Source organism: Nestor notabilis, unplaced genomic scaffold, assembly GCF_000696875.1.
Source record: "Nestor notabilis isolate BGI_N333 unplaced genomic scaffold, ASM69687v1 scaffold2266, whole genome shotgun sequence".
In the NCBI taxonomy this organism is placed as follows: Eukaryota; Metazoa; Chordata; class Aves; order Psittaciformes; family Psittacidae; genus Nestor; species Nestor notabilis.
This window is the reverse complement of record NW_009933432.1, coordinates 66,950-77,678: the sequence shown is the minus strand read 5'-3', so window position 1 is coordinate 77,678 and position 10,729 is coordinate 66,950. Positions and strand designations below refer to the sequence as shown.

At 40.7% G+C, this 10,729-nt stretch overlaps 1 protein-coding gene across 1 annotated transcript in view; it reads right to left on the bottom strand.

Annotated features, from left to right (window-relative positions):
* The window catches only part of LOC104407561 (teneurin-4-like), a gene marked incomplete at both ends in the record, with an annotated part of 152,162 nt that overhangs the window by 107,133 nt on the left and 34,300 nt on the right, over positions 1-10,729 (bottom strand). Inside the window, 2 exons of the mRNA XM_010016878.1 lie at positions 2,353-2,563; positions 8,486-8,700. Coding sequence (XP_010015180.1) covers positions 2,353-2,563; positions 8,486-8,700 — 426 coding nt within the window. The remainder of the gene's footprint in view (positions 1-2,352; positions 2,564-8,485; positions 8,701-10,729) is intronic.

Sequence of the window (10,729 nt, the reverse complement as noted above, 5' to 3'; positions counted from 1 at the left end):
CTCTTTCCATTCAGCATCTTTATTGTGGAAGTAAAAACTCTCCTTTTACTCCAGCAAGTAAAGTCCTTTACTCAGGTGAGTCCTCACTCACAGGGGAGGTTTGCCTGAATGACTGCACAGTTTGGCTTCATGAACTTACTGTAATGATCACCATTATCAACCTCGTGCTTTCTGCTATTATCCATGATTATTAATTAATGCTTAATGCATGTTCCCAGCAGTTCCATCACCCTCACAGCATCTCTGGGGAAATGTCACTCTCCTCAGTGATATGTGGTGTGAGCAGCTGAAGCACGAGCCGAGGCTGGGTCGGGATTAGCACATCAATCAGAGTTCAGGAGTTCCAGGCTGCTGGACCTCTTCTCAGATCACCGGATCCTACTTCTTCCTGCATCACAGCTTGACATTTCAAACCCACTCTCACTGGAAGCCCTATGTCAGAGCAATAGTAAAGGGAGATTTTTCTATGTGCTTCTGCCACAGAAATCAAATGGCAGCTTGCTTCTGACAGTCCACACAACTCCCCTGCAGGTTCCTCACCTCACACAGATAGATCTAAGGCCCCCATCATGTGTGGACTTACTTGTTTGGCATTGCAATTTTACACCCTGGTTCATAAGCACCGTGTCAGGTTGCTCTATCTTCTTTACTCTGGCAAAAACTATAACACTATAGTTCTTAGTACTTATAGGCTCAAAATCCAGCAACCATGACTTGCCCAGACCTCATGAAGACACCAGGAAGGTTTTGAAGCATTACAGTACATTTACACAAAGCACCTGCCTTGATTTCTGTTTTAAACAAGCTGTTGAAATCTAGATTACAAAGAAAGGTACGAACTTGTTATGGCTATTGCACTTTTTAATGATACTTATAATAATGCTGCACTTCTCTGGCCAAATTCTAGCCCAGAAGCCACACCTTCCTGTCTCCATCCCTGGCAGTGTTCAAGGCCAGGTTGGACAGAGCCTTGGGCAACCTGGTCTAGTGTGAGGTATCCCTGCCCGTGGCAGGGGGTTGGAACTGGATGATCTTAAGGTCCTTTCCAACCCAAACCATTCTATGATTCTATGATTCCATGATTGTCTTGAGGTTCTTGTGGGAAGGAGGTGATCAGTGTAAGTAAAAAGTCCAGTTGCTAAAGGAAACTAAATGAAAGTAAACCAGCATTCCACAGAAAAGACTTCAGTTTCATAAGCCAACATGCAACTATTTCTGGCGTTGCTTCACTGTGAACAGAGTTGAACACGTGCACTTGCAGGTTTTAAATTTAACACAGAGTATTATAACAGTGTTTCCACTTCTGCATTAGATAAACTTTAGTGCTAAAATGGAATATTGGGATCCTAATGACTTTGCTTTAATAAGACCTAAACTTTTAATTAACCTGCCAAGACAAATTACAGCCATAGCTCTTAGGTAACTATTGCAGACAGCTGAGACTCAACACCAATGCCTCTTCTGGGAGAGGGATTAATGGCAGCTTTGGAATGAGTCTGCTTTTTTCAAGCAAAGAGGGAAAAAAAAGTCTATTAAACAATCGGTGTGGCTAGAAGAAAGCTGAGTGCTAGTTTTATGGAGCAATCTTTCAATTACAGCCAAATGAATTTGGGTATATGAACAGTTTCAGCAGGTAAGTCGAATTTAAGACGAAATATTATTGAATCAGAAACAGATTCTGATATTTACAGGCTGGAGGAAGCATGCCGAGTGTGCTCGGCTGTCAGGCAGCATCCTGCCTGCATCCTAGCCTCCTTAGACAGCAACAAATCAGTGCCTGTGCGTTGAACTGGCAGAGAGACCTGCTTAGTTCATTTGTTCTTCTTAAGAAATCTCAGCTTCTTTCTGTTAGCAAGTTGAAATGGAGATTCCTGTTAGTGTGGTTCCTGCTACCAAGCCTTGCAGTGCTTTGTATTGCAGTTTTAACCCCAGTACGCTGAACTCCAGCTTGAGTAACTTCAGTGATGCTCGAAGGCAGGGCTGCCTGTCACACAAAGATGGTGCTGCTGTGTGCTCTTCTATCATTCCTATCCCTCTGCTCAGAAAGAGGAAAAAAACTCAAAGAAAAAGAACTCTATGAAAAGATCAAAGAAAGAAAACGAAGGGAATTTCAAGCTCATAATCCATCTTTGGCATGGGGTAGACTCTTGTTATGGATATAGCTATTAAAAAGGCCTACAAAGTACTTATGAGATATTTAAGACCTAACAGTATTCAGCTTGTTGCTAAATACAATCTCCTACAAACATTCTTTCTGAAACCACACAAAGCCACCATGCAATTGAGTATGTGCATTAATACCTGGCCCCAGAGCACATTTAGGAGTTTAGGAATAATATAGGAAATCCTTACCAATAGCAGTAGTAAGAAAAGAAACCACTTCCGATTCCTTGCCATCGTTGTAGAAGGCTAAATGCCATATTCCTGAATCTAAATACTGGATAAACCCCGTCTCATGGCTGGACAAGGGCACAAAAGCTCTGTGCTGCCTCTGAGGTCCTTCTAAGCTTCTTGCCTCCTGTGTCAGTAGACGTCTTCCATCAAGGAGCTCCACAAAGTCAAACTGAAACATAAAGAAAGAGTGATGTTTGGGTGTCTTTCAGGCTCCCTCAAGCTTAGTTTCATGCTCTGGGTCTACAGAAGCAGCACAAACAGGATTTTCTCTGGTAACTCAAGTCTGTTCCTGGCCTACCTACAAGTAACCATTTTGCAAGTAGCCAGTGTATGAATGTATTTTTCTGTAATTACATGAATCAAGAAATCATCTTTATTTAGAATAGGGCATATTGACCTTATTGATGTGCTCTCATTCTGTAGAAACAGAGCAGGGAAATACGAGGTCCAGAGTCCTAAATTGCACTGTAAGTGTGATGATAAGATGCTTATCTGTTAGTCTCTCTGGGTCTTGGCTAATAAGGAAAATAAATAGACAGAAAAATGTATCATCTAGCCTAACTGGGTTGTTTGCCTCAATTGCTGTGGGTCACCAAGGAAAAGCTAACAGGTATTTGTAAGTAAATTCTAGTAGAGGTTTTGGAGAAGTATTTTGCTTATCAAGTAAAGGGTTTTTTTCTTAAAGCAGTAGCCAAACATGGTCAAAGGATCATGGAAGATGAAGACAGAAAAGTGATAAAGTAATATATAGAAGTGTCATTTAGGGGGTGGCTTTTGGAAGCTTTCCTCAAAAGGACACATCTATTTTTTGCCAGGGTAACTTCAGCTGAACAACTGGTTTGATTTTGCTACTGGTGTTGCAACTACCTTTAGTTCCCTATTTAGACAACTTCCAGGGACTTTCTGCAGTGATTGCATTTTGTCTACTAATATATTAATGGGATGAGTCAGGTACAAGCCGAGCAGACATCACAAAGGGTAAGTGAACCTCATCTAATCTGACTTTCAATCATGTGTTTAGGTGAACAGGACATCTTGTGAACAGAACCCAGCAGTTGACCACTCTTCTGCTTCCTGACTTCGCTTGGTTTTGCCTCTCTCATCCAGTTGGTCAAATAAACCTGTAGTTTTTGGCAGGAAGGAGGAAACCAGGCAGAAAGAAACACCACCACTTACTTTTGTATCAGTAAATGTTTCTACACTGAATAGTTGCTGAGTGTTGGCTGAGTGGGCAACAGTATTTAGGCTTTTTGACTTTACTGTTGCAATATATGGGTGATTCTGTTTTATATGATTAAGTTGTCTAGTATGGTCTTCAGAATCAGACAAGATAAGGATTGATGACAGGTTCTTTCATCTGTAGTCATTGCTAAGTTAAAAAGAAGAATTAAAAGTGCTGATTTCCAACAACATTTTGAGACATAATCTTTGTATGACAGAGCTTGCCCATAAAATGACAAAATCTGTCCCTGGAGTATTTTAATTACTGTATTTATTTATTTAGATGAAATCAATTTGGGGCCTTATTTTTTTCCTTATACTTCAGTATAAAGATCTCTCAAATTGCTGGGTTGCATCAACAAGGGCATCCCCAGCAGAGATAAAGGTGTCAGTGTCCCACTCAGTGCTTGTCAGGCTGCCCCCGGGATATTGTGTTCACTGTTGGTCCTGCTGCACAAAAAGGCTGTGGATGGGCTGGAGAGGGTCCAGAGAATGGCCACCAAGATGATCCAAGGGCATGTGAGGAAAGGCTGAGAGAGCTGGGACTGTTCAGCCTGCAGATGAGAAGGCTCAGGGTAGAGCTTATCCCCATGTGCCAGTGTTTAAAGGGTGGCTACAAAGAAGATGGAGACACCCTTTTTGCAAGGAGTCCTATGGAAAAGACAGGTAATGGGGGGGATTTACTCCTGAGGAGATTCCAGTTGGACACAAGAAGGAAATTTTCCACACTGAGAACAACCAGCCACTGGAATAATCTCCCCAGGGAAGTGGTGACTCCCCAGTGCTGGACACTGGTAAGGTTGGGCTGCACAGGGTGCTGGGCCATCTAGTCTAGGTCATGCTTTGCCTGGAAAGGTTGGACCAGATGATCCTTGAAGTCCCTTCAACCTGGGATTCTGCGAAATTCGGTGCTGAAGTGGCTTCTGAGAACATAAAAGCTGGCACACCTGCAAAGGACATTCCTTTTGGGGGTCTGTCCAAGTTACCTTTGTCAGAGACAGAGTTTCTATTTTGAATAATATAAATACACATCATAAAACTGTACTAATGAGAGGTTGGTTTGATACTTTGTGAGCCATGTATTTGTAGCTATTGCCTAGGATGACTCCTCATCAGGCCTCAGTGTGGCCAAGACTGACACAACTGAGGACAGTGACAGAGGACATCATGGTGCTGGGAATGTCTCAATGGAGTTGAGTCTGGCTGAGGAACACACTGGCCAGGTGCACTGAAGAAGTTAAAACCAATAAGAGAAAAGCCTACATATTTGCATATTTTGGAGCACGATGGAACAAACTGACTAGATAAAAGGAACTGCAGATGCCACAGGTCAAATTCATCTCACCATGTGCTGACATCTCTACGGCAGATTGATTTACTTTTCTAGAACCATTGGACTGCAGTCAAAGAAAGAGACTCTCTAGAATGCAATCTGCCTCAGCCTAAAGTTGACACCTAAGAAATACCCCATGGTTCAAAGCCAGGTTGGACAGAGCCTTGGGTGACATGGTCTAGTGTGAGGTGTCCCTGCCCATGGCAGGGGGTTGGAACCAGATGATCTTAAGGTCCTTTCCAACCCAAACCATTCTATGATTCTATGTCTGTGCCTTATAAGCATCCATTTCTTGCTCCATATTAGATGTAGATGCATAAAGCTTAGTGAGATGAAAACACCTTCAAGGCACCCAGCTATGGTGAGCTGCTGTTGTTACAGCCCAACTGGGGCCTTGCTCAACCTGGGGCTTCCTGCCAAAGCAAAAGTTCATTTCTATAACTATTTACAAGATGCTGCTGTGCATGTTGATGACTTTGCAAAGTTCCTGGTTACTAGTTGTAAATAGTAATTGAACCACAAATGGATTGTGCTTTATTGCATTTTAATACATTCAGCGATTTTTAATATGCAATTAGAGTTATTGCAAGCAAGGAAGTCGTAGATAAAATGCCACATTAATCAATTCAAATTGGACAAAGGGAAAAATGCCTCCCACAAGCTGGGATGGCCAATCACCAAGATTTGTGATTTAACAGTATTTGGCCTAGGTTAAAAAGAGTTTTAAAAATTATTTGATCTAGGAAGATTAAATAAATAATAATAAAACTGTGTAACTTTTACTGTGATTTGTTGAGATGAATGAGAAGAAATGCCTTGAGTTAACAGTAAATCACTTCAGGCTTCTGCAGGCTCTATTTCTAAGACTACAGAAATCTGGAACTTGTATTTAATTCCAATTTATTAGTGGCCATGGTTGTTGGCAACATCGACTAGAAGACAGATCACTACAGGCAGAGAGTTTCCCAAAGAGAATGCGGAATAGATTGTTGCTTTAGCATGGATAAATATGACTTTTAACAATTTAGGAGTAAATACAACTTTTAACATATATCCTAAGGGTCAGCCTTGGGATCAATTCAAAGATCCTGAAATAGAGAATGTTAAGGCTCACGTAATGGAAGATGGATGATCTAAACAGAAGAAGTATCTAATTATCTAACACATAAGAAAACCTGAGTATCAGCTAGGATTTTACTACTGCCATCAACTAGATGATAAGCTGGGGGAAAATAATTGACCCTTTATTAAAGTCTTCCAAGGGAGGCTGTATCACTGCTCTGATCATACATTTTGCCGAAGTCTTCTTTATGACATTCCTTACAAAACTTGGGAATACAAAACTCATTGGGTAGATTTATGGGGTGCAGCAGATACTGTGGATTATGCAAAAGGAAAGATGAGATTTGTGTAGAATGTATTAACTATGAGAGACAAGTTTACAATTTCAGCACAGAAAACAAGTTACCTATTTAATGACTCCTACGACTAATAAACTACAGTGAGATTGAACGTCATATAAATAAATACAGGAGAACAATGTTGTAATTGACAGCAGGTTTATAGAATAATAAATCTAGGAAAAGGGATCATTTAAAAACTAAATTAAATATTAACAAATAGTACATTAGTATTGATTCCGTATCTGCAGCTTCATTAAGTTATTTCATCAGAACAGGGTGGCATATGTGATCTGTTTCTCTAAGTGTACCATGGTTCTTATTGTTTGAATAAAAATGTCACTCTTGTTATTTTTGGTGATGTTTTGGTCCAGATGATGATTTTATGATACACTTTGCAACTCTTAGTTAGTGGCCACACAAAAAGCAAGGATCTGAGCATGTGCATTGCCTCCTGCATCATGGCACATCGACAAATGTGTGACACATCCCACATTTAACATCCCATTCTCAGCAGAGGCTTCAACTGATCCACAACCATGGTGTTTTAAATGGGAAACATGGATAAATCACTCAGAATATAAGCAAAAATGAGGTTAAAGAGTAAAAAAAAAGAGCAGCAATGGTGAGGTTGGCATGGGCTTCTTAATTGCTTAAAACATTACTACGGTTGGGCTTAGTGCCCTGCAGCACTAAAAGGTTGTGCTTTAAGTTCAACAGACCTGAGGTTTAGGTATTAAACTTTACATTTGTTATTTAAAGAACTAAAACTATTCATGTAATAACTTCTGTTCCATAACAGAAATTAATAACGAACAAGTAAAATTAATAGAGACTTCTGATCTATAGTTGGTATTATGTGACCAAGACTTGAGTTTTGATTTAAACAATACAGGAGGTTTAAGTTTTTAAGTGTTTGAATCTCCCTGTAAAAAGAGACTGATTAAAACTGGGCAATAACAGCACTGCTGTGTCACTGAATTTATGACCTGCTGATCCTATTGAAACATTTTAATTCTGCAGAAAAGCAGGCAGAGAAAGTGTAGATTTATGACACTTCTTTGACATAAATAAGTTGCAGGTGTGTTAATATGTAGAAAATACCATATTACCCAGAAAGGCTGTAATAAACATATTTGTTTGCTCAAAAAGAAAATAAAAGCAGGGTATTTCTATAAATCTCAAGCAGTTGTGTAGGCTTTTCAGTTAATAGTGGAGGGCAAGGGTAAGTTACAGCATTAATATAAACCTGGTAATACTATGATAACTTGCAAGTGGGAGTAAGATGCTTTGCATTGACAATAAGAGTTATGTCCTTATGTATTAAACAATCTGGTGAAGAGCAGCTTAGAAACTCAAATGGAATGTAGAGAAGGTAATGTACAAAATCCTTTTCTAAGGGGATGGTTCTTCAGACCATTTCCCAGAATGGGATTTCTTGACATGGCTTTTGCCAAGGTGTGTCAAGAACAGCAACCACTTTCATTTTACTCCTACCAAATACAAACTGTACCTTGGTTGCTGTCTAACTAAACTGGAGGCTTTCCATAAAAACTTGGTTTTGTTTGGTTATACACCAGTTACTGGGCCCTGACCAATCTCAGTCTAATCTGACAGTCGACATGCATGATGTGAAGGGTTGGCTCAAGGCATTTCAGCACAGAAGACACAGTGAATCTTGGTTCCATGAGGGTGAGCGAACGGGATCTTGCTGCTCTTACCTCAAGACAGGAAAGGCAGTAGCTGGAAGGGGAGACAGACCTGAGCTACAACAGAGTACTTAAGAGATGATTCCTTTTGAGTGTGGCTGCTGCTACAAGGGACACTGGATGGAGAAGGTGGTATCTCATGCTACTAGGAGCAACCAGCTGATACTCTCAGTGACCACCAGCCCACAAACTCCTTTTCCTCCTCTGGCAGCTTGCTGCCTTAGGTAATTGCCTGCTTGCCTGTGCCTTGAGCCCATAGAGTTACTGTGTGCAAATTTTGGAGTTGTCATTTGATCATCTTTCTCTGAATAGATGACATTTAACATCTTAGAAGCATGCATCAAATTCTTGCAATAAACAGCTGAAATAAAACAATAAGCCATAAGAACATACAACTTCAGACAGCTATTAAATTGAAGTCACATTACCTGTGTATGTGATGGTGGGAGGCCTTTTCTGCCATAGATGCCAACCAGAGCAGCCTTTCCTAAAGACACATTGAATTTCAGATGCACTGGATGGTCGATGAACACCTGAGATCTCCAAAAGATACCAGGAGGGATCTTCTGTGTTGCTCGTCTGCCAACATCAATTTCTCCAGAGTCTATAAAACTGTCGTCTGGAAAGAAACTACTGGGTTTTCCTGCCAAAACACAGGAACAAAAACCTTGGATTAGCTTCCGATCCTAAAAGTAATCCAATCAGACTGGTATCTCTGACACTGATCTTGTAAAACAGTCAATTAGTGTCCTGAAGTCTTCAGAGTACTTTGTCTAGCCAATCCATATGATTATGAAGGGAAAACTGGCAGGATTATTCCTGGCTTCAGGAACTGTTTTGTTTGAAAACATGAACATGGGAAGAGCAACCTGGAGAAAAATGACCTTTGCTTTAAATGGTAACATCAGCAAGTGTGTAATTACATTGTGAAGAGAAGAGAAATCATCTGACATCACCTAAATGAATGTAAGTTCATGGATGGAGAAGTCATTGTTAAATTAGCAAAGAGAAGTGCAGTAAGTGTGAGGCAGACATGCCACAGGATGGAATGGTAGTGAGGAGAGCAGCAGCATGAACGATGCTAAGTGGGGAAAGGAAAATGTTTCTCTATTAAAATTCATTCTTGACACTGGTAACAGTATTTGAAATCTATTCAACAGTCCAAAAAAAAACTAAAGAAAAAAGAAAGGACTGAGAAAAATGAAGGAAATCACACCCTGCACTTGAGTAGTGTCTACTAAGAAATATAGAATCATAGAATAACAGACTGGTTTGAGTTGGAAGGGACCTTAAAGCTCATCCAGCTCCAACCCCCTGCCACGGGCAGGGACACCTTCCACTAGAGCAGGTTGCTCCAAGCCCCTGTGTCCAACCTGGCCTTGAACACTGCCAGGGATGGGGCAGCCACAGTTTCTCTGGGCAGCCTGTGCCAGCGCCTCAGCACCCTCATAGTAAAGAAATTCTTCCTAATGTCAAATCTAAATGTAGCCCCGATCTTATGATGATAAGCATCTGCTTGTGCTTGGTCTCTGGAGCCCCCTCTTCAAACTTTAAGCAGCAAAGTGGCTGAGAGGTTTTAATTGGGTTTCAATACAATCTGCACAGTGTGCTGTGAATCCCCATCTTTTCAGAAGACAAGCCAATGGTGGCATCTGTTTCACAAAGCAGCCACCAGGTTTGAGATCCGGGGTATGCAGGTGCTAATCACTACATGCCATGATGTCCAATGGAGTCAGCAGGAGCTCAGCACCCCTGGACACCCTGTCTGAGAGATTCCAGGTTAAAAACTCACACACTCACAGACCACAGAACTGGTGGCTGCTTCAGAAGCTCTGGGCCCAAAGGAAGCCCAGGGAACGAGGAGCAGAATGCAAAATCAATTGCCAGAATGTTGCCTTTACACCCTTTGCTTCAACCAGTGGCCACAGCTTTACCTGCAGCACATGAAGACAATGAAGAAGGCAACTGCTTGGCAAAGAGCCTTTATCTGAAGACACTTCTAGTTAAGAAGTATGCAGTAGTGTCACCTTTTGGCTTTAATAAGGGGATCATCATGTCCCCAGCAAGGACTAATATTCATTTGAGAAATTCAAATGAATTTGTTATCTCCATTAAAGCACAGTACTCTTTTTCACAGACCAAGCCATTCTAACAAAATGAGGAGGAAACTTTCAGGTAGACACAATCTTTTGTAGGAAAATCACATTGTGAGATGGTTTTTCTTCCAGAATCTACACTTGGGAAATGAGAAACAAAAATATCTTTTCCCAACCTGGATTCAGGTCAAATAGTCTTAGAATTGACTTGCCATGTTGAAAAGGTGAGTGGTAGAACAACCTTTCATTTTACTGCTTCAAATTATAATATTCCTTTAATATTATATAATTTTAATTATAATCATAGAATGGTTTGGGTTGGAAAGGACCTTAAGATCATTTAGTTCCAACCCTCCTGCCATAGGCAGGGATGCCTCACCCTAGCCCATGTCACCCAAGACATGCCATACCAGCACAGACTAGAAAGCAAAAGGTGTATACATATTCATAGCAAAAAAAGCTACTTTTAATATTATAAGATTCTCATTTCTCTTTGTTCATCACATACATACAGAGGGAACATCTCCTGACTTTTTGTCCTCTTCTAATCAAAGTGTGCATTAATAGAGATAATCA